The sequence below is a fragment of the Lathamus discolor genome, chromosome Z (assembly GCF_037157495.1).
Source record: "Lathamus discolor isolate bLatDis1 chromosome Z, bLatDis1.hap1, whole genome shotgun sequence".
Taxonomy (NCBI): Eukaryota; Metazoa; Chordata; class Aves; order Psittaciformes; family Psittacidae; genus Lathamus; species Lathamus discolor.
This window is the reverse complement of record NC_088909.1, coordinates 2,809,861-2,837,809: the sequence shown is the minus strand read 5'-3', so window position 1 is coordinate 2,837,809 and position 27,949 is coordinate 2,809,861. Positions and strand designations below refer to the sequence as shown.

Genomic DNA, 27,949 nt, shown 5'->3' with positions numbered 1-27,949 from the left:
GGGCCGGGCCGGGGTCGGGAGGGCCGGGACGAGGCCGGACGGGACCATGTGCGAGGCGGCGGGGGACGGCGGCGGCTGCGGAGCGGACATGGGGCCGGCGCGGCGCCGCCGGGGCGCGGCGCAGAGGTGGGAGCGCGATCCGCGGCCCGGTGCTGTCCCCGGTACCCCTTCGGTATCCCCCGCCCCCACAGTGCCCCCCCCCCCCGGGCTGCGTCCTGGTGCCCACCTCGGTAACCCCCTCCCTACCCCCCCTTGGTAAGGTCCCCGGTACCCCCGGTACCGGGCTCGCCGCCCCCCGTCCCCCGGGTGCGGTGTCCCCGGTGCGGTCGTTACCGGCCGTGTCCCCGCAGCCCCCCCCGGACCTGCATGAAGTGCCGGGAGGGCTCCGCCGCCCTCATCATCCGCGTCGGGGACCCCTTCTGCCGGTGAGGGACCGGGCGGCGGCTGCCGTGTGCGGGGAGGCGGGGCTGGGCGCAGCGGGGCTTGGGACAGGGGGTCTGTGAGGCGTTAGTGGCTGGGGAGACTGGGTCTCTGGGGCGTTACGGGTTGGGGACGTCGGTTCTTTGGGGCTTCGAGGGTTGGATGTGTTGGAGCTTGGGGACAGTGGGTCCCTGGGGTGTTACGGGTTGGGGACGTTGGGGCCCTGGGACGTTTAAAGCTGGGGACCTCAGGTCTTTGGGACGTCGAGGCTTGGGGATGTTAGGGCTTGGGGACATTTGGTGTCTGGGGTATTGCGGCCTGGGGACATTGCATCTTGAGGGTATTAATGGTTGGGGACTTTGGGTCTCTGGGATTTGGGGCTTGGGGATGTTAAGTTTTTGGGATATCCATGACTGGGCTTGGGAACATTGGGTCTGTGGGATATCAAGGCGTGGAGACAGGAGCCTCAGGGGCTTTGGGGCTCAGGGACACGGGGACCTGTGGGCTGTGGAGCACACCATGGCTTAGGGCTGCGTCCCTGCAGCGACTGCTTCCGCGAGTACTTCGTGCACAAGTTCCGCGCGATGCTGGGCAAGAGCCGCATCATCTTCCCAGGAGAGAAGGTACCGATGGGGGTGCACACGTGTGGGGCTGACCTGAGTGGTGGCAGCAGCACCGGTGACCGTCCCTCATGTCCCCATAGGTGCTGCTGGCGGTGTCAGGGGGCCCAGCCTCCAGTGCGATGCTCCGGCAGGTCCAGGAGGTGAGAATGGGGGAGATGAGAGGGTCTGGGGAGGGGGGCACGACTCAAACACCCACCTTACCCTGTGCCTCTGCCAGGGGCTCAGCCGGGAGACAGCCAAGAAGCTCCGCTTCATCCCCAGTGTCATCTACGTTGATGGTAGGGGTTAGCCCTGCTCCCCGTACAGGGTCCCCCAGTGCTGGGGGCTGTGGCCCCCCAGGGATGGGATGGGTGCTCCCTCTTCTCCTCACTGGTGCTGCCCACTTGCCTTGCAGAGGGAGCGGTGCGCGGGCAGAGCCTGGCACAGCGAGAGCAGAGCCTGGCCTGCATGGAGACCCTGCTGCAGGCAACCGGCTTCCCCTACTACCTAGTGCACTTGGAGCAGGTACACGGGTGGTGAGGGACACACACGCTGGAGTAAAGGGGTATGCTTGGCTATCCCCATACCACCCTCCCAGTGTCCATCTCTGCCCCATAGGCACTGGAGCTGCCCGCATCCATCCTGCAACCGGGGCCGGTGACACCCAGTGAGCCTGGTGTGTCCTATAAGGAGGCTGTGGAGGGCTTCATCCAGCAAGAGCGGCAGAAGGGGAACGGGGACAAGGACAGTGGCACCTCGCTGCCTGGCCCTGTCAGTGGGGAGTCACCAGAGGGTCCCCCGGCTGCCCCCCGCCTGCCTCCTGCTGCCCTCACCCAGGAGCTGCTGAAGCTCTTTGAGGCTGTGCAGACACTGACAGCAAAAGAGGAGCTGCTGCAGATGCTGCGGTGAGTGACTTATCCTGCCCGGCCCCAGCACCGGGCACAGTGCGGTGGCTCTGAGCTGGTGTTGCGTTGTCCCCAGGATCCACCTCATCCTGCAGACAGCCCGGACCAAGGGCTACACCAAGGTGATGACTGGTGAGACCTGTACCCGTGTGGCCGTCAAGCTCCTCACCAACCTGGCACTGGGTCGTGGTGCTTTCCTTGCCGTCGACACGGTGAGCAGCCCGCTGGTACCGTGTCCTCTAGCTGGGGATGTCCATTCCCACCCAGAGTGATGATGCCATGGACCCGGGTTCTGTGGCTTGGTGCTGGCATGGTCCCCCATGAAGCCACGCACCCACAGGGCTTCAAGGACAACCGCCACGGTGATGTGATGGTGGTGCGTCCCTTGCGGGAGTACATGGCCAAGGAGATTGCCTTCTACAACCATTTCTTCAATGTCCCCACCGTCATTGCACCGCCACTCCCCACCAAGGTAGGGGTGTCCCTTGGGCCGCATGGGATGGATCCCAAGCTCCCCGTCCCCGTGGTGAGGTTGGGACCCCCTCTCCCATCCCTGCCCTCTCTGTTTGCCCTCGCAGCGCCGGGATAAGCCCAGCATCCGCCATGTGGTAGAGAACTTCCTCATGGAGCTGCAGGAGGATTTCCCCTCCACCATCAGCACCGTCTACCGGTAGAGCATCCCCTCTGTGGGGGCACCATGGGGTGGTGTGGGGTCAGTGGGGTGCACCCCTCACCCCTCTGTGTTGTCTGCAGGACGGGTGAGAAGCTGAGCGCAGATCGAACCAAGCCGAGCTGCGAGTCCGAGCGCTGCCTGCTCTGCCTGTGTGCCCTGGACCTCGATGGGGGTGAATGGGGAGGGCAGTGGGGGGGATCAGGAGGTTGGGGGCACGGAGCATCCCCAGATCACACTCCTGCCCTCTGGCTCTTGCAGAGGAGGAGCTGGCCCTGGAGCCCACGCTGATCATAGATGACGCGGAGCTGGAGAAGAATGGGTGCTGCCACGACCCCCCGGCAGCAGGGTGAGCATGTGGGCAAGGGGGGGGATGCTGTGTGGGCACCCGGGCCACCGCTGAGGGTCCCTGTCCCCGCAGGGCTGAGCGCAAATCTGCCTACATCCCGCTGCTGTGCTACGGCTGCCGACTCACCTTCAAGGAGCTGGTAAGGCGTTTGGTGTACAATGGGGTGTTTTCCTTAGGAACAGGGGTCCCCATACCCACAGCTCTTCTCTTCCAGGGTCCTGTCACCACGCTGCCACCCTATGTGCGTGCTGAGGCCCAGCGCAGGATCCACAGGTAAGGGGGATGTGGGGGATCCCTTCCCTGCTATCTCAGTACCCTCCTGATGCCACATCTGTTCGTCCATCCACCCATCCATCCACCCACTATCCATCCACTATTCACCTATCCACCCATCCATCCCACATCCATCCATCCATCCACCCACCCACCCATCCAGTGTCTATCCCCTGCAGTGCAGAGATGCAGCAGCAGAATCAGGAGGTTCCACCGGAGGACAAGGAGCTTGGCAAGAGCTGAAAGGTCTGGGAACAGTGGGGGACACAGAACCCCCATCCCACTGGGGCACCAGTGGGGCAGGGTGTCAGCCCCCCATGGGCGCCCTGTAGGATGGTGGGGAGCCCCTGGGCACTGCTGGCACCCAAGTAGTTGCTTTTATACCTCATTTTGGTTACAGCTGAGGGGCAGGGAGAGCCCCCAGCCCCATTTGGGGTAGGCAAGGGTGCTGGAACCCCCAGAGCAATGGGTCCCTGGTCCCACCCTGGACCCCCACCCCCACCCCAGCTGAGCATCACTCTGGTAGGCCTCAGCTTTGTTTTATTAGATATTTGTATAAATAAACCATTTGAATTAATAATACAAAAAATAAACCAACAAAACCAACATCACGGTAAGTGTCTATAGAGTCCAGCTGGGGCTGCCAGCCCCCCCCCCTCCTAGCTAGGGGAGAGCCACAACCGAGGGCCCCCCATCCTGGGGCTGGGGGGCTATTGCTTTTGAGTTTAACCTGGTTCTGGACGGGGTTGGGGAGAGCAGGGGGGAGGCACAGGTTGGCTCCTGCCTCCCCCCTGCCCTGCAGCCAGGGGTACCCATGGGGTGGGGGGGTCCGGCTCCTGTCCCCCTCCCTGGGAAGGCACAGAGTGGGTTTCCGCAGGTCAGACGGTGCTTCAAAGCAACATAAGAAAAACATCCCCCCTAAAAGCGAGCACCGAAAGCCCCACGTCCCACTGTGTGCCCTGGCAGGATACAGCCCCAGCGTGTGGGGCTGGTTAAGGCATTGGTGGTGATGTCCTCAGGAAGGGAAAGGGGTGCAGGACTGGAGCCCCTTCCCCTTTACTCCTTCTCCCGTGTCCACTTGATCATGGTCTCGGGAGAGCGGTAGAGGAAGATGAGCTTGGCATAGAGCTCCTCCTCCAGCTCCAGCTCGCCCGTCTCCCGCACCAGGAAGATGTCCTGGCACAGCTTCAGGATGCGGTCCACGCAGGGCAGCTCCTCAAACATGATGGAGTGCGAGATCTCGCTGAAGAAACCCCGCACGAACTTCCCGATCACTAGCACGATGGAGACGTACAGCCCCATGATCCTGCAACATACAGGGACGCACGCATCCTGTAAACCCCCCTGCCCTTGGGTGCAGCTGCACCTTGCCCCCCGTGCATCCCCATCCACGTACCCGTAACCAGCCAAGAAGCCCAGGCTGGGGGGGCTGACTTTGTCGTTGAAGATGACCATGGGGAGGATGTTGCTGGTGCCGCCAGGGGCGTCCTTCAGCCGCACCACCCACCACTCCACGAAGCTGCTACCCCCTTGGCCAGCGCCTGCAAGCTCCCGTTTCAGCTGCACCTCCACGTCCAGGTAGCTGTCCTCCCCGTCTGAAGGGAGCATGCAGAGTCATAGAATGGTTTGGGTTGGAAGGCACCGCAAAGCCCATCCAGCTCCAACCCCTGCCACGGGCAGGGACCTCTTCCACTAGAGCAGCTTGCTCCAAGCCCCTGTGTCCAACCTGGCCTTGAGCACTGCCAGGGATGGGGCAGCCACAGCTTCTCTGGGCACCCTGTGCCAGCGCCTCAGCACCCTCACAGGGAAGACCTTCTGCCTTGTATCCAGCCTGAACTTCTGTTTCAGTTTGAACCCATGTCCTGTCACTGCAGTCCCTGATGAAGAGTCCCTCCCCAGCATCCTTGCAGCCCCCTTCAGACACTGGAAGCTGCTCTGAGGTCTCCATGCAGCTTCTCTGCTCCAGGCTGAACAGCCCCAACTTTCTCAGCCTGGCTCCACACAGGGGGTGCTCCAGCCCCTGATCGTCCTCGTGGCCTCCTCTGGATTTGTTTAAACAGCTCCATGTCCTTTTTATGTTGAGGCCACCAGAACTGCACCCAGTGCTGCAAATGGGGTCTCAGCAGAGCAGAGGGGCAGGATCACCTCCATGACCTGCTGCTCACAGCCCAGCACACGGGGGGGTTCTGGGCTCAGCTCACACTGCAGCAGCTCATGTTCAGTTTCTCATCAACCAACTCTCCCAAGTCCTCCTCAGGCTGTGAATCGCTTCTCCACCCAACCTGCATCTGCGTGCCCCCAGTACCGAGTACTTACAGAGGAGAACACACCACAGCAGGACCTACCTGGCAGCAGCTGCTTCACAGGGTTGGCTTCAGGGCCATTGGGTGCCCGGATGTATCTGGGGAAGAGCCTGGGGACTTCCCTGCAAGAGAGGGGGATGAGTGAGGGGGGCACCATCCCAGTGACATGGGGGCATCATCATCCTCACCCCCCAGCATACTCACACTGGGGTAGTGCGGGTGCCCTGCAGCAGCTGTGCGAGCTGCTCGCGCTGGGGTGCCCCGGGCTGCAGGTCGATGCTGTGCTTGTCGAAGGTGTGCTCCACCGTGCCCCCCTTGCCCAGGTCCCTGCGGGCAGCACAGGCTCAATGTTAAGTGCCATGGGGCGCAGGCAGCGCTGTGTGCCCCACACCGTGCCCTGCAGTACCTCTGGAAGGTCCAGGTTAGGCGGAGGGTGATGTCGGAGGAGCCGTTCTGCAGCTCCTTCCGCATCTGCTCCCGGCTTGGGGGGCTGATGCTCCAGAGCGAGCCTGAGCTGCCCTCGATGCGCGCTGTCACGATGTCCTCGTAGCCATACAGCGTGATGAACTGCATGGCAACCTGGTACGGGGGGGACGACGTGGCTCAGTACCCACCCAAGGACAGCCCAACCCCAGCAGGATGGGGCTGGGGGGGGCAGGATTCTGCCACGGGGGGGAAGGATTTACCGGCTGCCTCTCGAACTTATGGGTGAGGGCTTCATAGTCCTGTGGCGTGAAGGGCTGGATGGATTGCTGCTGGGCGCTCATAGTGAACAGCGGCTGCAGGGGGACAAGGTGCCATCAGCTGGGCAGGGGCCTCCAGCATCTGGGCTGGGTACCACAGCACCCACCCCCTGCATCCTCACCTCGTACCCCCCCAGCTTGAGGGTGACGGTGACGTCGATGGGGTGGTTCACAACGCCCACCACGGAGCGGATCAGCGACATGAAGAGCAGGGGGAACCAGATGATGGCCACAAGGAAGAGGATGATGAGGCCCCCCATGCCGTACTTGACGATCTTCTTCTTCTTCTGCCCCTTAGGCTGGGGGTATTTCTGCAGGGGGAGGACAGCACACAGTGCCAGGCGGGCTCAAGGGGACCCCAAGCAACATGGGGTTACTGGGGGGCCCTTCCCAGCATGGTGGGGACGCACCTTCTCTGTCTCACGGCTGCACTTGATGATGAAGATGTTGGCATAGATATCCTCCACACACATCCAGTTGGAGAGGGACAGTGTGGTGTCTGTCCAGACCCAGTCCATGACAGCCCGCAGCTCCACCAGGAAGGGCACGAGGCGGAACCTGCAGGGGAGCACACTCATAGAATCCTATGTAATCCTATAGAAACCTGGGTAGGGACATTCATAGAGTCTTAGAATCCTCTTTGCCCAAGAGTGGTAAAGGCTCCATCCCTGGCAGTGCTCAAGGCCAGGTTGGACACAGGGGCTTGGAGCAAGCTGCTCCAGTGGAAGGGGTCCCTGCCCATGGCAGGGGTTGGAGCTGGATGGGCTTTAAGGTCCCTTCCAACACAAACCATTCCATGATTCTATGACACAGGGAAAGGGGGCTGGTGCAGCACCCTCTGCGTGCCTGGGGGTCCACGTGGCCCCGTGCCGTACCCCTGGAAGAGGAAGAGGTTGAGGTGGTTGTATTTCTTGGTGAGGAAGTTGCCCAGGATGCGCGTCGGGTACCCGCAGCGGATCTGGTAGGCTGACAGCGAGAAGTAGATGCACTTCACAAAGTACCACAGCTGCGCCACGGTGTTGAGGCTGAACAACCTGCGGGAGGGAGGTGTCACCCCTCTGGCCACCCCCACAGCCAGGCTGGGCTTCGGGACACGACGGTGCCACCCCAGGGGCCACCCAAGGACCAGGCCGTGCCCTGGCATCCCCAGGGGATGCTTGGTACCTTTCCGTGACAGCCGGCAGGATGAAGAACATCCAGAGGTGGATGCTGAAGACCAGGATGACCTGGAAGATCAGCTTGCCCAGCACGGTCTTGCGGAGGTAGAGAGCGCGGTCAATGACCATGGTGGTGAACTGGATGAGCAGCATGACCAGGAACGCCTCCGGCACTTGGTTATCCGACAGTGAGGAGGTGATGTCGGTGGCTGCCGAGTGTTTCTGGGGATGCAGGAGAGGTCAGGATATGGCCCAGCCTGACCCTGCAGTGGGAGCCAGCCCTGTAGGTACCCCCTGCTCACCCCAAAGGCCCAGAACCCAAAGATGATGATGATAAAGTCAACCACGTCAGCTAGGAACATGAATGCGTAGACGTCGGTGGCCGCGCGGTGCTCGGTGTGCAGGATGTCCCAGAAGAACCTGCGCACCGGCTGGTACATGTTCTGTGCCCTGGAGGGACAAGGGATAAAGGGGATGGGTGACCAGGGGCTGCACCCCACATCCTGCACCCCATCCAGCACTACGGGGCACTTACATGGTGAGGAAAAAGAGCTTGACCCGAAGCCCGAACGTCTTCAGCTTCCTCTGCGCATGGCTCTGTTTTACCTCTTCCTCTTCTTCTGCTTCTTCCTTCCCAGCCTCTGCAAGTGATGCACAGCATGGGTGACAGCCAGGGTCCTGCAGGGCCACATCCTGCCCCGCAGCAGCACCCTCTGCCCGGGGGAACACCAGCCTTGCCACTCACCAGGGTGCAAAGGGGACCTGGTGCTCACCTTCCTCTAGAGCCACCTTTGGCTGCTTCTTCCGCTGCCACCTCCTCCTCCTGAAGCGGAGCTGGGCAGCTTTGGCCTCCTCATCCTGCCCCACAGCATCGCCCCCGGGCTCCAGCTCTGGCTCTGCGGCTGTGCCTGGTGCCCCTGGCTCTGCCGGCGCCTCCGTCCCTTCCTCATTCACCACCAGCAGCGGGGACTCCGTTTCCTCCTTCTTCTCCTCCTCTCCCTCATCCTCCACCCGCTCCGCCTTCTTCTTGGGGATGAGGTGCTCCTCATGGTCCCACAGCCCATAGGACTGCAGAGGATGTGGTCAGGGGGATGCGTTCTTGATGCCCCCCATCTCACAGCATCAGCTCCCATTGCACCCCAGGGTCCCAACCAGCAATGGGTACCTCGGGTGGAAACCAAGGTAGAGCCACCAAGCATCCATTGGGTGCTCTTGAGAGTCCCCATCACCCCTCCAGCTCCCGGGGATGCCCACCCAAGCAATGCCCAAGGGGATGCCATGCCCTGGGGCTCACCAGCAGCAGGGAGCGATGGAAGAAGAGCGCCAGGAGCTGCATGAGGTCATATTTGATGTAGCGGTCGGATTTCTCCAAGCCCATGATGCGGGGTGGGAAGAAGGGCTTGCCCTCATTGCGCAGCATAATGGCATAGCAGTTCCAGGGGAAGAACCCGAACTGGAAGAGGTATTTCACCACCACCATCACCTGCAGGGACACTGGGGTCAGTGGGTGACAGGCAGGAGCCGGGTGGCACCGTCCCCTTGCCAGCCACCTCCTGCCCACCTCGGTGAAGATGATGGCTGTAATCCAGAAGCGCTTGGTGGGCCGGGGGATGGAGAGCATGGCCCAGAGGAAGACGAGGATGGGCAGGAAGAGGGTGATGATGGAGGCGGTCACTATGTTGTTGAGGATGATGATGAAGTAGCAGAGCAGCTCGGAGTGCGTGGCCACACAGCGGTACACGGCCAGCAGCAGCTTCAGGAACCGGTTGTGGGACTCATAGAACCGCTCTGACTCCTCCAGCTCGGTGAAGTACAGCTGCCTGCAGGGTGCACAGGGTCGGGGGGTGAGCCAGCCCTGCTGACCCCCACATCCCCATCCCACCATCCCCATGTCCCTTTACCTGCTCCCGAGGAGCTCGCTGGCCGTCCGGCTGCGGTTCTGCGGCAGGGCCAGCAGCTCCCGAGACCCATCCATGCTCTCCTGGGACCCCAAGGTTATCACTTGCTCCTCCTGGCTGGTCACCGAGGTGTGAACAGCTCCTTGGTGCCTGCTGGGGACAGCACAGGGACAGCAATGAGCCTCCTGCCCACTAGCCCCACTGCAGCATCACCCCCAAGGGGTATCCATGCACCTGCCTGAAAGGGATGTTGCTTTGGGAGTCCATACTCCACCGCTGGCTCAGCTCCTCATGGGGCTCCTCCAGCGGCGGCAGGTACAGGTCATCCAGGACCCCGCGGTGCATGTGCTCTCCCTGCAGTGGGCTCAGTGTCACCGTGGGGCTGCCACCCCCTGTCCCCACATCCCTCCCGTCCCCGTGCTCACCGTGGCCAGGCGGCGCGTGAGGACGTATCTCTCGAGGCGCAGGACACTGGACATGTTGGCGTGCTCCCGGGTGCAGGCATCCAGCCACTGCGTCAGCCCATCCACCATGGCCCGGAACAGCAGCCACAGGAACCGCAGCGTGTTCAGCACCCGCTGCACCACGTTGCTGTGCCCTGACAAGGTGAGAAGAGAGGCTCAGAGACCCCCTCAGAGCACCCCAGCATCCCCCTGTCCTGCGGTACGGCCGCACACTCACCAGTGCCTTCCTCCTCCTCCTCCTCTTCTTCCTGGCTTTCGGCCTCTTCGGGTGCCCCCAACTCCTCCTCTCTCTCTGCACTGTCCCCTGTAAGGGTCAGACCCCCCCCAAAGGGGTAGCATCAGCCCAGTGGAGGATGGACATGAGTCCTAGCCCCTGTTGGGGTTCTCTTTCTCATCACCCCATCCTCCCCATCCAACTTAACATCGACTGCAGGCACTGAAAGGGAGCTGCACAGCCCCATGGTAGCCACCAGAGAGTCCGCACCAGGGAACCTCACTGAGCCAATGCCCCATTATGGGATGCCAACAGCTGCCAGGGCAAACAGCGAGCACAGGGCAGAGCTGACACCCCCCCCAGCCCTATTTTGGGGTGAGCCAGACCCACCTGCAGCCACATTGGCACTGGGTGCCTCCGGCTGCTGCTGCTGCTGCTCCTGTTCCTGCTGCTGCTGCAGCGCTGTCCTGGTGTTGGTCACCCAGGCTTGGTACACGAGCTGGCAGGGCAGAGGGGCTGTCAGCACCCCATGGGCACAGCCAGCACCCATAGGCACGGCCGGCCCCATCCCACCAGCCGTGCTCACCTCGAAGGCGCTGTGCCTGCTTGGCCGCGTCTCCTCCGGCACCGCCGCTGCCTCCTCCTCCTCCTCGCTGTCCGACTCGAAGAGGAAGTATTCCCCAGAATGCAGCACTGCCAGGGCGGCACCGGGTGTCACAGCACGGCCACTGCCATGGCAGGGTACAGCTGGTGCTGTGGTGGCACAGCACGGGTGATGCCCCCACACATGATGGCTCTGCTGCCATCTCCCCAGGTTCACTGCCTGGCACAGCACTGAGGACACCCCTGGGGATCCCCACTGGGGACACCAGAGCCAACGACTCACCCCCCCATCTGCAAAGCAGGGTCCCTCCAGCACCAGTGTTCAGAGATGCCAATAACCCCAACCCCATCCTGTTGCCCCCATTCCAACACCGGTCAGTGCTAGGAACCAGACCAGTCCTGGTCAGAGCCCTGCAGCCGAGCACAGGCCCGGGGGATGTGTGTGCTGTCCCCGTGCCGAAAGCACCATCGGGTGTTAGCAGTGCCCAGCGCAGGGACCCTGTGCCCCACCATGTCCCGGTGCCGGGGCAGTACCTGCAGTGTGGTCTAACCATGGCCGCCACCACCGCCGCCTCTGCTGGGAAGGCTCTGCCGGGCTGCCGGGCGCTGTGGGAGGGCAGATGGGGGGGCTGAAAACGGCTGTGCTCAGTGCCCCCAACCCGGGTACCGGGGAGAGCAGGGATGCGGGTTCACTGCAATGACCCGTGGGGCTCCATGGACCCACAGCGATGGGTTGCGGTCACCCTGCCGTGCCCATGGAGGGGTTGGGAGGACTCCCCAGCTCTTACCTGGCCTGGCCTCATCCTGCCCCTCGGTGACGTTGCGGGGCACCCGCTCCTGGTGGTACTTCTCCTGCTTGGCTCGGATCCGCTCCATCCTGCCAGCACAGGCTGCTGTGGAACGCGCATCCCCAAACCCACCCCGGGGGTACCCCCATCCTCCTCACCCTCACCCCAAGGTGGCTGCAGGACCCCCCCAAACCCCACTCACTGCCGCTTCAGCTGGGCCAGGGACTTCTTCTCGGCTAGCCGGTGGGACTGCATGCTCTTCAGGGTGCTGGCCTTGAACAGCGCTATGCCCCTGCAAGATGGGCACAGTTTGAGGGTGATGGGGGGGACACCCGTCCCCTGGCACCCCCACCGGGACCCCAGCCCCACCTGGAAGCCTGCAGGGCAGAGGCCTGGAGGTCCAGCATGACGTGCAGGAAGTAGTAGCTGAGGAAGACGCGGCGCTGGAGCAGGAGGAAGAAGAAGCAGATGCTGTCCCACATGATGCCCGCCTCCTCCACGGGCAGCGAGCAGTCGTGGTCCTTGCCTATCTCGTTGGCTGGCAGGCAGAGGTGCAGGCAGGTCAGGCAGCAGCTCAAACTTGCACCCCCAGAAGCCCACCTGGGCAGGCAGGGCATCCCCCAGACCCCCACAGGCCACCAACTCACGGTCATAGTAGCCCTTAACAGTGCAGACCAGGCTGAAGAGCTGGATCGCCCAGCAGAAGTTGTCCTGCATCTGGTGCACGAAGACGCAGGAGAGGAGCTGTGGGGAGAGAAGGCAGAGTGTGAGGTTGGCAAGGGGACAGCCCTGCCACCCATCCCCTCCTCAGGGAAGTGGCCCCAGGGGCCATTGCATGGCCGGGGACCAGCAGCCCTCACCGAGAGCATGTTCTTGGAGATGATGACGGTGATGTTGTAGAAGATGAGGCAGTCCCAGAGCACGAGGCGAGCCCGGGCTGGCTTGCGCTGCATGCCAGTGCCGAAGAGGAGGAGGTAGAAGCAGGCCAGCAGGTAGCCGAGGCCGAAGATGCTGATGCGGGTGGCCCCAGTGATGAAGACCACCACCAGGACTAACCAGAAGAGGTAGCGGAAGACCACCACCTTTGCCATGTCCAGGTAGGACCTGTGGGATGGGGCACTCAGAGCAGGGTCCCTGTTCCCAGCAGTACCCACGCTCAGCACCACTTGGGTTTGGAGTGCAGTGAAGTGCTACCAGTCAAACCAGCACAGTCTCAGTCCCTGCATCAGCCCTATCCCGGGGACAACGTCCCTTTTCCAAACCTATGGCCCATGGGGCTCCTGCACCATCACTAGGGGTGCCCTGAACCACTGTTATCTCCTTCCAACACAGCCTTCGGATGCTGCTGTCCCAGCCTTGGGGTACCACCCTAGTGGCAAGGGTCCTGTCACAGCCATTGTGGGGGGTCCTGTCCTAGCATCATCAGGATAGCTTCTCCGGCCAAAAAGGGTCCCATCCTAGGGGACCCAAGCCCTTAGAGACTGCCTGAGGGTCCTGTTACGTCCATACCCCAAGGGGTCCCATCCCATGGGCAAGTCCCCTCCCCACATCCCCAGTGCCGGGTCGCAGTGCCCTGGGCACCCACCGGCAGTGGATGAAGTTGGGTGTGGGGTTGTGGGCGTCCCGCTCCAGGTCCAGCCGGTCGGTGTTCTCACCCGCCGCCTGCAGCCACTCCTCTGTGCGCTCGGCCTCGAACACCCGCCACTGCTGCGCCACGCACATCAGCAGCATGAAGTCATCTGTGGGCACAGGACTTAGGGCAGGGGGTGCTGGGGATGGAGTAGGGGGACAGGGACCCCATGTGCAGGAGGGTGCCAGGGATGGAGTAGGGATGGAGTAGGGGACAGGGACCCCATGGGCAGGATGGTGCAGGGATGGAGTAGGGGCACAGGGGACCCCATGTGCAGGAGGGTGCCAGGGATGGAGTAGGAGGACAGGGCACCCCATGGGCAGGATGGTGCAGGGATGGAGTAGGGGCACAGGGGACCCCATGGGCAGGATGGTGCAGGGATGGAGTAGGGATGGAGTAGGGGACAGGGACCCCATGGGCAGGATGGTGCAGGGATGGAGTAGGGGACAGGGACCCCATGGGCAGGATGGTGCAGGGATGGAGTAGGGGACAGGGCACCCCATGTGCAGGAGGGTGCCAGGGATGGAGAAGGGATGTAGTAGGGGCACAGGGGACCCCACAGGCAGGAGTGTGCTGGGGGTGGATACTCACTGATGAGATGGGTGGATGTGGGGGCCACGAAGAAGTCGGGCAGGTAGAGCCACTTGATGAACGCCGAGTTTATGGGAAGATTCCGGCTCCACCGCCATGGATAGTCTGGGGGGTGACGGACATGCTCAGTGCCTGCCCCTCACAGCACCGCACAGGGCCCTCTGCCTCCCTGCCCCATGCAGAGGCCGGATGCTCCCACCCCAGCCCCTTACCCACGCAGAGGGCAGGCGGCATGCCCACACACAGCAGGTACTGGGTGATGAGGAAGATGACGAGGAAGAGGCAGTATTTGGGCCAGAGGCGGGCGATGGCCGCGCGCCGGCGCCGTGTCAGGATGACGACGAGCCAGCAGCCGTGCAGGATCACCATGAAGTTCATCCGCTGCCCGATCACATTCACCGTCATCAGGAAGCAGATCTGGGAGCGGGGAGGATGCAGGGGCTCAGCCCTGGGGTGATGCAAACGGTGGGGACCCCCCCCCCATAGGACCTGCTCCTCACCTCCAAGCCAAACTTGTAGTAGAAGTAGTTGAGGAAGTATTTGGCACAGCTGATGAGGCCCTGGTCGAGGTGCTCACGGGAGATGTCCTCAAAGATGGTCTCGGTGACAGGGGCCACCAACTGGTGCTTCTTGCGGTAGTACTCCTGGCGCCGGTACACCACGGCCTCCAACACCAGCAGCACCAGCACCAGGAGGTGGTTCTGGTGAGGAAAGGGGATGCTCAGGAGCACGGCGAGCCCCTGAGCATCCCCACAGACGGGGTGTCCCCGGGCTCACCTGGATGTAGCCCAGGCTGGGGGAACCCTTGCGGATGCCAAACCAGTTGGCAGGGTCCAGGGGGCCATAGTACAGCGTGGAATTGCTCATCTCCTCCGGGGTCAGGTTGGTGCTGTTGTACAGGGGCTGCAAACGGGGGTACCACTGGGTGTCAGCACCCTCACCCCTGCTGCCAGACCTCATCTCCAGCCAGGGACACCCCCCCACCCCGCCGCTGCCACAAGCACCCCAAGAACCGTGCAAGTGGGCACCTGGGTGCAGTTGCTGGCGTACTCGTTGGGGTCAACGATCTTGAGCTGGTAGAGCATCTTGCAGACGATGATGATGCAGGTCCAGACGGTGGAGAGGCAGGAGGCCATGTGTCGGAAGCGGCAGTAGGGCATGGCGAAGGCCCACAGCAGCACCAGCAAGAAGTTCATCAGCGATACCTGGCGCAGCGGATGCATTAGCACCATGGGGTGCCCGGCTGAGCTCCCCCAAGCCCAGTGCCCCGTGGCTGGTACCTCCTGCAGGGCCACCCATACGGCGTAGAGAGCCACCAGCTTGACCATGTGGAGCTCCAGCAGACGCACCACAAAGACCTGCCCGCGGGTCAGCATGTCCGAGAAGGTCCAACCCAGCACGATCAGGCGCTCCAGCACCAGCCCCCATTTGGAGGGCACTGTGGGGACACGGACCGTCATGGATGGGCTCAGAGGACACCCCAACACATCCTGGCCTCCTCCCCATACTTGAAGAACACCCCAATCCATTCACACAACGTCTCACACCTGAAGGACGCCCCAATCCATCTCCGTTACCCTCCCAGCTCCTTCCTGGCTCAGATGACACCCTAAATCCATCCTCATATTCTCCTGGACTTGAAGGACACTCAAATCCATTCCTGCACCTTCCTGGCTTGAAGGATGCCTCAATCTATCCCTGCAACCCCCTGCCCATTCCTGACTTGAAGCACACCCTAATCCATCCCCATACCCTCCCACACCTGGAGGACACCCCAAACCATCTCTGAACACACCTCAGACTGTTCCTGGCTTGGAAGTTACCCAAACCCATTCTTGGATCCTCACAGGAGAATACCCCAAATCCATCTCCCTACCCTGCCAGTGACTTCCTGGCTTGAAAGACGCTCCAATCCATTCCCACATCTCCCTCCAGCCCCTTCCCGGCTTGGAAGACACCCATCCCACCCCATTCTCCCCCATCCCTGCCTGGTAGGTACCCTGCGATGCAGTGTCAGTATCACCCATCCCGGTGCTGTCACCATCGCTGGTCCTGGCACTGTCAGCAGCAACCACATCCCGCAGCAGCCGGCTCCCGTGCAGCTCCTCGGGCCTGCAGGAAGGAGGGCTCAGAGCGGGGATGGGGGGCTCGGGGGTGCAGGGGGGTCACCCCAGCGCGGGGCCCTACCTGGGGATGCGGTAGGATGCTGCACTGGCAGCAGGGATGCGCTCCAGGTCCGTGAGGCGCATGAAGGGGCGGTGGAAGTAATGGAGCTGGAGGATGCAGGCCAGGAGGAAGAAACCCGGGATGAGGGTGCTGGAGAAGAGCTCCGAAACGCTGAACTGCTCCAGGCCCAGGTCACCCAGCCTGGGCAGGGAAGAAAGGGTCAGTGTGGAGCTGCATCCATCCCACCCTGCACAGGCACTGAGCTGCCATAAAGGGCTCAACCCCATTCCCCATGCCCGACACATCCCTTGGCCATGCCCTGGGGCCACTGCGGGGCTGGCAGCAGCAGGCACCCCTCGGTGGGCTCGGGACACTCACTGCTCATCCGTAAGACCCGTCAGGTTCCTCCAGTACATGGGGAAGTCCTCGAATTGGAAGGTATAGACGGCGATGAGCACCAGCATGGTGTACGCAACCACCAGCCACCAGAAGCACTTCAGCACCTTGCGCCACAGGCTGTAATACACCTGCAGGGACGGGGACATCAGCAGGGCCACACTGGGGATGGGGATGAGGACATGGATGTGTCCCTGACCCCCTTACCTGGAAGAGGGTGACGCAGAGGAGGAAGAGGAGCATGTAGACGATCTTGTAGACGACGAGGCGCCCGGCGAAGCTCACCACGATGAACATGCCGGCGCACACACAGATCCAGTACTTGGCATAGAAATTCCTCACCAGGCCCCCCAGCGCCTTCAGCACGTCCCCCTGACGGCTGCTGTCTGCGAGGCAGGAGGGGGCTGCAGGGCATGGGGGGCACCCCGGGTGCTGCCTGCACCCAGGGGATGCTCAGCCCTGGTGGGTGATGCTGGGACCCCTCACCTATGTCCGAGACGGTCACCTCTATGAGCGGGGTGGATGGGGACCTCCTCGTTAGCAGCTTCTCCTTAACGGACCGCCGCAGCAGCAGCCAGAAGGTGAGGGTGAGCAGGAGCTGCAGGGACAGGCAGTGAGCAGGGACAGCAACGTGCTGGTGGGGACAGAGATGGGGACAGCACCAGACTCACCTTAGCCCCCAGATCCAAGCAGGGGTATTTGGTGTGCACCAGCCCCAGCTGCTCGAAGCTTATGAAGCCAACACGGGTGGGCAGCTCAGAGGCCAGCTCCACGCTCCAGATGTACTGCAGGGTGCAGAGAGCGATGCCATAGAGCAGCAGGAACGGCGAGCAGAGCATGGCAAAGTGACGCCGGTTCCGCACCGTCCAGATGAGGCAGGACCAGAGCAGCAGCACGAAGGTCAGCCAGCTATGGTAGGTGATGCTCCACACCTACGGGCAGGCAGGATGCGGCCATTCGCATGGGATCAGGCCGGGGAGTGCCCCCCGTGTCCCCCCACTCACCATCATGGCGATAAGGGCGCAGACGTAGCTCTGCTTCATGATGACATGGCCCAGGGTGTGCAGGAGCAGCCACTGCGCCGGACGCTTCCTGCCTGGCCATGGGGAGGGGGACATTGAGCTGACCCCCAGCACACAGACAGGGCATGGGTTTGGGGAGGCACCAGGGACAGGCTTACCCAGCTGCGGAGAGTTGCCCATGATGTGCACAGTGCAGTTCTCAGCACCGCTGCCTGGCTTACCCGTGTTGGAGGACAGCATGGGCTGGGGGGACAGAGGGGGCTCAGAGCCACCCTGGCACCCCCAGAGCACCCCAATTCCCATTCCACCACAGCTTGGGCATCACTTGTGGGGCACAATGCCCCAAAACCCACCTTGGTGTCCTCAGCCACGCCATCGGTGTCCTTGGGCCAGCTCTCCATCTCCACCAGCTCCTTCGATAGGAACCTCGCTGCCGGCTGTGCCAGCGCCGCGGTTCTCTGCGAGGGGCAGGAGCCGGCTCAGGGCACAGCACTGATGCCACCAGGGACCCAACCCCTTGATGAGACCCTTCCCAATGCTACAGGCCCCCCACATCCTCTCCAATGGGCACCCCAGTGCCAGGGCTGGAGCACTCAGAACTGCAGAGCGCACCAGGCACCGGCACGGGGGCCAGCTCAGCCCTGCAGCCCCTCACCCTAGCATCCAGCCGGCGCAGCTTCATCAGCGTGGCCATGGTGAAGTAGAGCAGGAACAGGATGCCAGGGTTGGCGTAGACAGGCCAGGGGTGGCTGGTGTTGAGCTCCAGGACGTTGGGCTTGGAGCAGTTGAGGTATAGGACGATGTCCTTGAAGCCAAACAGCCTGTGGGGATGGAGCGGGTGGCGTTACCCTCCCAGCCATGAGCCCCACCATGAGCCAGGGTCCCGGCACAGCACCGTGCCCCACGGCACAGCACCCTCCTCGGGGACTCACCGTGCCCAGAAGGTGGGAGGCGGGTAGACCCCCTGGAAGAAGGGTGCCTGGTAGGTGAAGAGGCAGACGAGGTGGCAGGCGGTGTAGATGCAGACGATGATGCAGGTGGTGTTGAAGGCCCGGCAGCTCCTGGGGAGGTGGCAGGCCCACCACGTGCACATCCCCACGAACAGCAGGTAGTAGACACAGGAGGAGGCGGAGGGCAGCGTGATCCCTGGGGAGCAGCACCCATGGGCGGTCAATACGCAGCAGAGCATCCCCTTCGACCAAGCATCCCCCTGGACCAAGCATCCCACCCTGCACCGAGCATCACCTCCGGCAGTGTGTCCACCGAGCCTCCCCCAGCTCTCCACATGCCCCCCCATCCCATACCCACCAGCCAAGGCCAGCAGCGTGATAGCCAAGGCCTTCCCAGCCTCCCAGAGCAGCCAGTGAGCCGTCACCCGCAGCCTGGTGCTCAGCGGCGTGTCCGTGTCGGCCGTGCTGTCCTGCTGCTCCACATCCTCCTCTTCCTGCTGCCAGGAAGGAGACAGTGGTGTGAGCCCCACAAGCACCCCACCGGCTCCATGCTGCTGCTGGCCGTGCCTCAGTTTCCCCACTCCAGGGATGGATGGCTGGACGCCCTGTGGGCACGCAGCCCGGCACCTGGCTGTGTTTATCTCATTAGCTGCTTGGAAAGCTCCAAAAAGCCTCCGAAAGGCGGCTGTTTTCCTTGGCACCGGCACCCAGGTTCCCAGCACTGAGCTCCTTTCCAGGCTGGCCCCGTGCTCATGGCAAAGGCATCCGCATCGCCCGGTGCTCCGGTTACAGCCCATCCATGGCTGGAGATGGGCAGGCAAGCACACACCATGGCAGCGGGGAGCACCCCAAAAGGTGTTTGCTGAGCCAGGGGTGCCATCGGCTTGGGGTTGTGTGTGTCTGGATGACCCCAGTGCCATGAGCACTATCAGGAGGGTCCGGCACGGCACAGCACCCATCCATGCACCCTGCTGGTGAGCTCAAGCTGCGTGCCAGCACCAGCTGCCTGTCCCACTGCCCTTCCTAATCCCATGGGTTACCAAACCCAAGCGGTGGTGCCAGTCAGACCCAGGGATGCTCCCCCCACAGCCCGGTGCTGTGGGGTTGGGCTGCTTGCTGCGATCCCTACGGCAACACAGGAGCAAACACGGGCACTCCTCCGCAGCTGAGTCACCCCGGCCCATACGAGATGCTGCGATGATGTCTCATGATGATGTCCCAGCCCTGTGCCGCTGCCAAAACTGCCCCAACCCAGGCTCCCAGCCACCGGGGATGTCCCTGGGGAGGGGACGGGACCAGCCACGGTGTCCCTGGTGCGGGCTCGGCAGGATGCTGATGGGTTTGGCTCTCACCCGTTCATGGGACTCCAGGGACTCCGGTCTCCGGCTGCGGACGCTTGCAGCCTTGGGGACCAGGCGACGGCACAGGCAGAGGCAGAGGGACGAGACCAGCAGGACACCGACATCGGGTGCCACCAGACGCACCGAGTTGGGGATGTCGCTCAGCTCCAGTCTGGGCCAGGGGGAGAAGTGGGTCAGGGGAGGGCTCAGGGGTGTCCCCACCACCACTGCCAGTCCCCAGCCCCACACCGCCAGGGTACCCTTACCTGGTGACCCCGATGTGCCGGGCAAACACCTCCCATGAGCTGCCTGCAGGGAAGCAGGAAGGGATTGAGTCTGCAGACCCCCAAGGGCAGGATGTGAGACCACCCTAGTATGTGCTTCCCATGGGAGACAGCCCCACATCCACAGGGAACATCCAGGAGGGGGGTCTGTGCCCAGTGGCACAACCTGTCCCAGTGCCCCCTACTCACAGCCAGGCCCCATCATCTTGTCCACTTGGGGCAGTGTGTACAGGCATATCTGGAAAACGAGGTGTGCGAGGAGGAAGAAGATGCTGATCCCCAGGAGGGCTTTGAGGAGGCGGCTGGTGTGACCTGTGAGACATGGGCAACCCATCACCCGTCATCCGAGGTGGCCCCAGGCAGCACCAGCATCCCAGAACCCTTGGGAAGAGCTGGGAAGGGTGCAATGCAGCTGTGCCCAGAGATGCCAGGGGTCTGCCCCAGGAATGTGGTCATAGAATCATACACTCATAGAATGGTTTGTGTTGGAAGGGACCTTAAAGCCCACCCAGCTCCAACCCCTGCCACTGGAGCAGCTTGCTCCAAGCCCCTGTGTCCAACCTGGCCTTGAGCACTGCCAGGGATGGGGCAGCCACAGCTTCTCTGGGCACCCTGTGCCAGCACCTCAGCACCCTCACAGGGAACAGCTTCCTCCTTATCTCCAACCTGAACTTCCCCTGTTTCAGTTTGAACCCATCACCCCTTGTACTGTCACTACAGTCCCTGATGAAAAGCCCCTCTCCAAAGTCCTGGGCCCCACCATGTGCATGTCTCACTCTGCAGCAGCAGAGCCACAGACCACTCTTTCTACTACATTAATGGGGAAACTGAGGCACAGGCAATGCAGGAAGCTTAAGCAATGGGACCACACTCCTTCTGCTCGCCCCTGCAGCATCCCCTGACCCAGCTGGACCAAGCCTTTCCCTGGCCCCACTGCACAGAGGCCAGTGTTGGGATGCAGTTCCCATCCCCATCCCTCATGGAACATCCTGTGGGTGGGCGCCAGGGGGTCCCCCACACCACGATCCCAGTCAGACCTTCCACCAGCTGCAGCCGTGCCCCCATCCCACCGGGATTCCCGGGCCGAGCGCCCGTTTTCCTTGCCTCGGGACAGGCAGCGAGCCCACCCCAGCTGCGCACCGGCCGGGAAGGGGGGGTCAGGGCCAGAAACCTTCCCTCTGCTTGTTTGTTCCTGTAAATCTGTGTCAAGACTCAGCTCCGGAGCCGTGCGAGCCCATGAAATATTCAGAGAGCAAAGCTTTTATGCACAGCTTGTGTTACAGCACAGCTCAGCCTGGCCCAGCACCGCTACGGGCACCCACTGCCCACCACGGCGACACAAGGCCCATGCACCCACCGTGGGTGCTGCATCCCCTGTGCCCCCCATGTGTGCCCCCCATGGCCAGCAGGACGGAAGGGCTGCTCCTGGTCCATCCCTGCCCACCCGGTGGGCACAGCCCAGCCCTGAGGTTTCTGGTTAATAAGGCTGGGGCTCAAAACTGACCGTTTTGGAGTGAAAGGGCTATTAATAGCCACGCTGGGCTATAATTAACAGAGCGAGGAGCCACACTGCCTGACCAGGGGGAAACCGCAGGGGAAGGACAGCAGGTACCCGGCGGAGGGAGGCTGGCAGCAGCCTGCTGCCCACCCTGCCCTGCCTGCACCCCAGGGTGAGCCCCTTACCTGCAGTGGAGCGCTGGCTGGGCCCTGGAAACCAGGGCAGGAGCAGCAGGAAGATCAGGTACACCAGGGAGAGGACATTGAAGCGGAAGAGGCAGGCTGTGGGCAGAGGTACAGGCAGGGTTAGTGCCGGGCACAGGGAGCTGCATCCCCTCCCGTTCAGGACCCCCGATGTGAGACGCACCCCAGAGCTATGTGTAATCCCATACGTGGTCTCAACCCCCCCTCCCAGAGGTGTCCATGGGAGGAGAGGGACACGGGCAGGAGCCATGGCGGCTTACACGGGTGACACCGGGATGGGGGGACACAAGAGGTCTCAGACACGGGAGGTGATGAGATCCAGGAGCGGAATCTGCTCCTTTTCCACGCTGCTTGTGCAGGAGGCCCGCAGGGACCCCCTCCACAGCCCCTGCCCCGCACCCAGCGCTGCCCCGGGCGCGTCCCCAGCTCCTCGCCTCCCCCTCGCTTGTTTTAGCCCTAAATTACGGCTCGTTCCGTGCAGCCGTCGGGGGAGCGGGGACACACGGGACCGGGGCAGCTGCCGCCGGGGAATGCGGCGTTCCCATCGGCTCCATGCACAGCCCGAAGCGGTGACTGACACCGGCACATGCACGACCCCGGGGATGGGCACGGACACAGCGGGGCAGCCGTGAGGCCGCGGTGATGGGCACGGCCGCTGCCAGGCACGCACCGGATCGGTGCCTGGCCACAGTGGGAGGGGAGTTACTGCGGGGTGCACAGCATGGGGTGGTTTCACTGTGTGACTGTGCCCCTGCTCCAGGCAGCCCCAGGGCATTCCTCCGTCCCCTCCCATGCGGACCGGAGGGATGTGGCACCCCTGTCCCGTGTCCCCCCCACCTCAAAGCCCCGCTCTGGATAGGAGGTGGGATCCCCATGGTGCAGCATGGAGATGGGACAGCCACACGGAACCGGTGCTGCGGACCCCAGCTCTGCTTGGCCGTAGCAGGGACTTGCTCCCCTCGGCACCCCGCTTGGGAATGGGATGAGGCAGTGAGGGCCAGGAGGGCCCATGGGGCTGAAGGGGTGGCGGGGTGAAGGGGAGCCAGGCCGGGAGCCAGGGGACGTGCTCGGCCCCGCCAGCCCGGCGCGGCCCTTCCTGTGTTTACGAGGTTTCAATGGGACGGCACATCCTGGGGCGAGGGATGGGGCGGCCGCCGGGGACACGGCTCAGCCCCCGGGAGCACCCCGGGACCGGCGGTGGGGTGACGGGACGGGAGGCACCCAGGAACACGCCCGGGGCACGTCCCACGCAGCGCCCGTCGGGGATAGCGCCGGTCCCGGCTCCAGCGGAGCACGGGTGAGGGGCGCAGGGAGAGGGGGGCACCGGGCCCCGCTGTGCAGTGACCGCGGCACCCGCCGCCTCCCCGCACGCTGCCGTGCGCTGCTGGCCGCGTTTCGGCAAACCATGATCTCATGGAGCAAATATTCCCCTTCCAGCGCCAGCGCGGCCGAGAGGAGCCTTCCCGGCACGGGGGCGAGCGCTGCTTCGGCTGACGGGGGGGGAGCCAGACACCCCCACCGCGGCCACCGGCTCCTCCATGCCAGCACCGACCCCTGCCCACACCAAACCCTGTCCAAAGCAGCATCCTTTTGGGTCAGGCTGTGCCCTGTCCCAGCCATGGCCGCCCTAGGGGTGATGGTGGCACGGGGCGGGGGACACCATTGTGTTGGTGTCCTGCTGGCAGCGCCTGGGCTGGGGTCTGCATGGGAGCTGCAGGGAAGATGGGATCATGGGTACCACAGGGAGACCCATAGGCATTGCTGGGCACCGTGGGGTACACGCACTGCCGTGACAGGGTGACTTTATGCCACCGGCAACAGACCCCAGGACTAGGGACAGAGCAGGCATCGTGGTGGCAGTGGCTTGGGTCACTTGGCACTAGGAAGGGCTGGCAGCAGCTGCCTGCAAATGCAGAGCACCCCACAGCACCCTGTGGCTGAACCAGCACCCATGGGACCCTGTGGCTGTCGGATCCCCCATCACCCCAGCATGAGGCAAAGCTCCTCAGGGTGGTCAGTGCTCACTGGCTTCAACCAGCTTGTAATGGGATCTAAAAGGTGGGAAAGAAATGTGCTGATGGTGAGCAGCACCCCCAGCATGGCACAGCCCCCTTTGTGAGCACCCACGGTGCCCAGCTTTGCACCCACACCTTGGCAGGGCCGGCTGCACCGGGGTGTGGGTGCTCCGTCCTGCACAGGCAGAGGAAACCAGTTCCCTTCACTGCTGACAGCGGAGAAAGTGCCGGCGTGGGGAGAAAAACCAGTTTGGCTTGTGGGGAGAGCAGCCCCACGGCGAAACCCGCCCTCCATCCCGCACCCAGGTCCCCACCAGGCGGGAGGGTGGAGGGAGGCTGCAATGCCGTGGCACCCACTATCCCCATCCCCATGCAGGCAGCACTCATCACACGCCATGGTCTCGTCTTGGCTGCATACATGGGGCAGGATCCGGCCCCCACTGAGCGTCCCCCTAAGGTTATCCTGGATATGCATCCATTCCCCATCCCTGTGATCCTGGGAGCAGCAGCGATCGCACCACTGCTGGCAGCAGCAGCAGCACTGGAAACATGAAGGATGTTAATGTGCCGGGAGCAGGATAAATCACAGCGCTGGGCGAGATGTGCCGGTTCCCTTCACACCGGCCTTTCATCTCCCCTTGGGATCGCCTGTGGGAAGGGAAAGGGGGGCACTGGGGACTACAGCGGAAGGCAGGGACTTGGCAGCGAGGCTAAGGGCAGACAGGGAGAGCCAGCAGTGGGGTTTATCCCATTGTAGTTGGGATGCGGAAGAGTTTGAAGGGGGCTTTGGGTGCAGCCCCCTCCCAGGCACCAACCCAGGGAGAGAGCCATATCCAGCTGCATGGAGAAAGGGGGATCCCCAGACCCCACCGGCAATGAGGCAGCCCCATAACAGCATCCACCCCGCCATGCACCGCTCACAGTGCCCACACGCTGATTGGCATCAGTGCAGCCGCTGGCTCTGTGGGGACCTGCAGCCGCTCAGGATTAATTAGAGGAGCTCCTTAATTCCCTGCTATTTTCACACAGGCCCGTTACCTGCGGCCGCAGCCCTGCAGCTCTGCCAAGCCGCCTCCTGCTCACCGGCCTCAGCTGGGGCCGGGGGGACCCAAACAGGGTCCCCAGGGTGTCACTCTGCACCCAGGACCCTGCTCTCTTGCACCAGAGGCTGATGAGCCCCGGCCGCAGCATCATTCCCATCCCAGCAGCAGCGAGCCCCCGGGTGGGCAGAACCAGCCCCGTCCCCGGCTCCTGTTTCCGGGATCAGGGATCAGCCCCACCAGCCCAGCCGCCGTATCCTGTTTTTGTGGAAAGTCAACCCCACTCCCGCCTTCGCCAGGCCTTGCTCCCCAAGGAATGCCGCAGGAGCTGCCCCGGGAGGGCAGCGGGACCGGTGCCAGTGGTGCCACGGCTGCCAGGCTGGGAAACCCCAGTGGCTGGCCAGCAACACAGTGGATGCAGGGACACCCCTTCCATAGCAGCCAGGGCTGCAGCCCCTACATCAGGCACACGGTGGGGTGGCACAGCCTATGCCAAGGGGATGGAGCAGCCCTCAGGAGCCCCTGAGCCATGAGCTAAGCAGCGGGATGCCCACTGACATCCCCCTCTTGCACACCCAGACCCACGTTCCCATTGCACATCATATGGAGACATTCCCAAATCCACCATAACATCTCCCATGCACAGCCCAGTGCCATGACAATGCCCACCATATAGCAATGTCCAAACATCCGCTTCCCCACCCTCACCCGGTGGAGACCTGCTGCAGCCCTAGGAAGCCCCCACAGCATCACTGCCTCAATAGGGCAATGTGGGGGCTTTGGAAAAGGCTGGATGCCAGGGAGATGGGCACCCTGGGGAGATGATGGGCACCATGAGGGGAAGATGATGGGCAGCGTCCATGCAGGCTGCAGGCAGCCGGCCCTTTGCCTCCCATCCCCCTGTGCGCCTGGGGAGGAAACAGCAGTTATTGCTCTTGGAGACAGCGGTGGCTGCTTTCTATTTGTTTTTTTATAGGTTTTTTTTATATATTTTTTTTTCCTCCTCTATTTTATTTCCCTTCGCTTTATAAAAAGCACCTGACCGCAGGAGGCAGACGGCTGCAGCCCACACTCCTGCCAGCACTGCCTGGGTACCAGCACCCTGCGGCACCCAGGGCCAGCAGCACCCACACAGGGCCCCCCACCAGCACCCTACTACATCCTGAGGCCATGTCCTCACCTCACCCCAACTGCCCCCAGATTTGGGGGGCACCGCAGCATTAAGGGGCTGCCACCATCACCCATTGCTCCTGCGCAAGCATTGTGCTGGTTACAACCAGGATGTCACCAACCTGGGGCTCCAGAGCTGCCTGGTGCCCCATACCCTGGTACCCCATGATGTGCACTGGTGGGAAGGCACAGCAGGTTGTGCCCACCCTGCTCCATGCATTCCAGCACGGATAGAGCCGTGCGTCCCTGTGCTGGGTGGGATACGCAGCCCATGGCATGCCTGTGAGCCGCACCACGGGGGTCCATGCCATGGTCCCACCCCAAGCCATGCTGTGAGCCCCAGTCCTGCCCCTCCACTCGCCGCCAGCAAACATCCTCCGGACGCTTGGGAAGAGCCTGATTGCTGCGGAAGGAAGGGCTGCAGGCGGGTCGTGCTCGGGGCTCTTCCTCCCCCCAGGTGCAGCAGAACGAGCCTCATCCCCCCCCCCCCCCCCCGTGCCTCAGTTTCCCCTGTGTGCAGGGCGAGCCCCCCCATTGACTCCTCACCCACGAGGCTGTTTTGGACAGGAGCAGGGGGGAGCTGCACAAGCGGGACCCCAGACCCACGTCTGACCAAGCCACCTATGGGTAACGCACCGACACCTCCGGCCGTGGGACGCAGCAGGTCCCTGCCAGGACATCCCGTGCCGGAGCGGGCCAAGCAACCCTGGCGCAATTTGGGGCCAAATCAGCAGAATTGGGGCACCAGGGCCCCATGCGCCAGACCGCGCCCAGAGGCCACGTGTCGCCCCGTGCACCCATGGGACACGGCCGGCAGCTCCCGTGCCCCACCGGGGCCTGGTGCGAGCGGTTCCCGGCCACCTTCCCCTCCCCATGGCAGCCCGGTCGCGCTGTCCGCCCGTGGGCAGGGTTATAATTAACCTCCTCGCATCCTGCGCCATGCACTGAGTCACTCCTACAGCCAGCCCAGAGCAAACAGAGAAGCTTTTCCAACAGTCACCGACTTCCTCTGCCAGGGAGGCCGGCGGCACGGCCGGCACCGCGCACACCGGCCCCGTTCCCCTCAGTACCACCGGGACGCCCGTCTGGATGTGGCTCCACTCGGGTGCACGTCCCCTCGGCCCGAGTGACAGCACTCAGGTGTCCTTCCCCCTCTTCCCCACGCTGCAGGCACCCCAACACGGGGTGTGTGAGGCCGGCAGCGGCCAGCGCGCACCCGGGCACAAGGCGCACGTTGAGCAGCGCTGGTTACGGGGAGGGTTTTCCTTTACGTCTAAGTGAAGGTAAACGGAGCGTCCCCGAGCCGGGTCCCCCGAGCAGCCGGGGCTCAAAGAGCCGATTCTCGCTCTGCGCGTCCCAGGACACGGGTATTTTCCAGGCCGGTGGCCAGACGGTTGCCTCGGTGGGTGGCGCATCTGCCTTCAAACCCCACCGCTGCTTAAAGCGGGCTGGGAGCAGATCGGCAGCCACAGCCCTGCGGAGGGGAGGCTGAAGCGGCCGAGGTGGGGGCCTGGTGCCCCGCTCCACCGCACCACGACGGTACCGGGCACACGGCCGCGATAGCTGCCGGCTCCCCCCCCACACCCCGCCCCGCTCCGAGCCCTGCAGGGAGCCGGGTGCCCGGCACCCTCCTCACCCCCCTTCCACCTTGCGAGACGCAATGAAGCGAGCGGGGTTGGAACCGCGACGGCTCCGGCCCCGCTGTCCGCTCACACGCACCCGGGCGCTGCCCCACGCTGGGCTCGGTCCCGCATGGGGCTGGGGGGGGGGGGGGGGGGGGGAGCCGCGCAAAGGGGGGGTCCGCTGTGGGGCTCGAAGTTTGGGGGGGGGGGGGGAACCACCCGTCCCTCCACCGACCCGCCCGCCTCCCCCGGGGCCGGCAGCGGCTCCTGTCCGGGTGGGGAGCCCTGAGCGGGGACACAGCGCCCGGAGCACCCCCCCCGGCACTCACCGGCGAGCAGGGCGAGGGGCAGCAGCAGCCAGTACAGCCCCGCGTACAGCACCCGCCGCTCCATCCCGTCAGGCGGCGGCGGCCCGGGCCATGCCCCGCAGAGCCGAGCCGAGCCGAGCCGTTCCGCCCCGCCGGGGCTGGGCAAAGCCCCGCAGGCCGGTCCCGGAGCGCAGCGCACGGACGCGCTTTCCCCCGCCCCGCTCTCGCCGCCTTTATAAGCGGCGCCGCCCGCCCCCCTCGCGGGCTGGCCCGGCTCGGCACGGCTCGGCCCGGCACCGCTCCGCTCTGCCCGGTACGGCCCGGC

General features: G+C 63.6%; 2 protein-coding genes across 6 annotated transcripts; one reads left to right on the top strand and one right to left on the bottom strand.

Annotated features, from left to right (window-relative positions):
• Nucleotides 1-3: 3 nt before the first annotated feature.
• Nucleotides 4-3,861, top strand: CTU2 (cytosolic thiouridylase subunit 2). 5 transcript variants are annotated; one of them, XM_065661260.1, is made up of 16 exons: nt 4-126; nt 351-425; nt 965-1,043; nt 1,124-1,183; nt 1,261-1,321; nt 1,438-1,547; nt 1,641-1,927; nt 2,004-2,139; nt 2,268-2,399; nt 2,506-2,597; nt 2,681-2,772; nt 2,859-2,946; nt 3,019-3,085; nt 3,161-3,219; nt 3,383-3,465; nt 3,620-3,861. In XM_065661260.1, the coding sequence occupies exons 1-16, from the start codon at nt 47-49 to the stop codon at nt 3,844-3,846; spliced, it is 1,728 nt and encodes a 575-aa protein (XP_065517332.1). In that variant the 5' UTR covers nt 4-46; the 3' UTR covers nt 3,847-3,861. The 5 variants fall into 5 exon arrangements, with proteins under 5 accessions (XP_065517332.1, XP_065517336.1, XP_065517333.1 ...); XM_065661264.1 differs by having other exon boundaries at nt 3,399-3,465; nt 3,620-3,696; XM_065661261.1 differs by lacking the exon at nt 351-425.
• PIEZO1 (piezo type mechanosensitive ion channel component 1 (Er blood group)) lies at nt 3,743-27,831 on the bottom strand. Its single transcript, XM_065661265.1, has 51 exons — nt 27,646-27,831; nt 21,452-21,547; nt 19,958-20,080; nt 19,751-19,793; nt 19,497-19,656; nt 18,503-18,641; nt 18,127-18,340; nt 17,850-18,015; nt 17,548-17,652; nt 17,353-17,437; nt 17,177-17,268; nt 16,844-17,104; nt 16,659-16,770; nt 16,380-16,558; nt 16,155-16,303; nt 15,798-15,977; nt 15,610-15,722; nt 14,891-15,048; nt 14,639-14,815; nt 14,388-14,513; nt 14,111-14,311; nt 13,823-14,027; nt 13,611-13,715; nt 12,975-13,128; nt 12,250-12,493; nt 12,037-12,133; nt 11,759-11,927; nt 11,592-11,681; nt 11,390-11,478; nt 11,136-11,207; nt 10,585-10,691; nt 10,389-10,497; nt 10,002-10,088; nt 9,746-9,918; nt 9,559-9,674; nt 9,324-9,473; nt 8,984-9,242; nt 8,717-8,905; nt 8,196-8,490; nt 7,958-8,063; nt 7,725-7,872; nt 7,430-7,644; nt 7,141-7,299; nt 6,676-6,823; nt 6,388-6,576; nt 6,209-6,301; nt 5,929-6,101; nt 5,727-5,849; nt 5,565-5,644; nt 4,616-4,814; nt 3,743-4,525 (listed from the first exon to the last, which is right to left on the bottom strand). Exons 1-51 carry the CDS (start codon nt 27,707-27,709, stop codon nt 4,276-4,278), a joined length of 7,536 nt encoding a protein of 2,511 aa, XP_065517337.1. The 5' UTR covers nt 27,710-27,831; the 3' UTR covers nt 3,743-4,275.
• Nucleotides 27,832-27,949: the final 118 nt, after the last annotated feature.

Excerpts from the sequence above, each read along its gene's own strand:
- CTU2 (XM_065661260.1), top strand. The coding sequence starts at position 47 with ATGTGCGAGGCGGCGGGGGACGGCGGCGGCTGCGGAGCGGACATGGGG. Across the intron at positions 1,044-1,123 it reads TCATCTTCCCAGGAGAGAAG|GTGCTGCTGGCGGTGTCAGG; the intron begins GTACCGATGGGG and ends ATGTCCCCATAG. Across the intron at positions 1,548-1,640 it reads ACCTAGTGCACTTGGAGCAG|GCACTGGAGCTGCCCGCATC; the intron begins GTACACGGGTGG and ends TCTGCCCCATAG.
- PIEZO1 (XM_065661265.1), bottom strand. The coding sequence starts at position 27,709 with ATGGAGCGGCGGGTGCTGTACGCGGGGCTGTACTGGCTGCTGCTGCCC. Across the intron at positions 15,049-15,609 it reads TACTGACACTGCATCGCAGG|TGCCCTCCAAATGGGGGCTG; the intron begins GTACCTACCAGG and ends GTGTCCCCACAG. Across the intron at positions 10,692-11,135 it reads ATGGTTAGACCACACTGCAG|TGCTGCATTCTGGGGAATAC; the intron begins GTACTGCCCCGG and ends CCGCCCTGGCAG.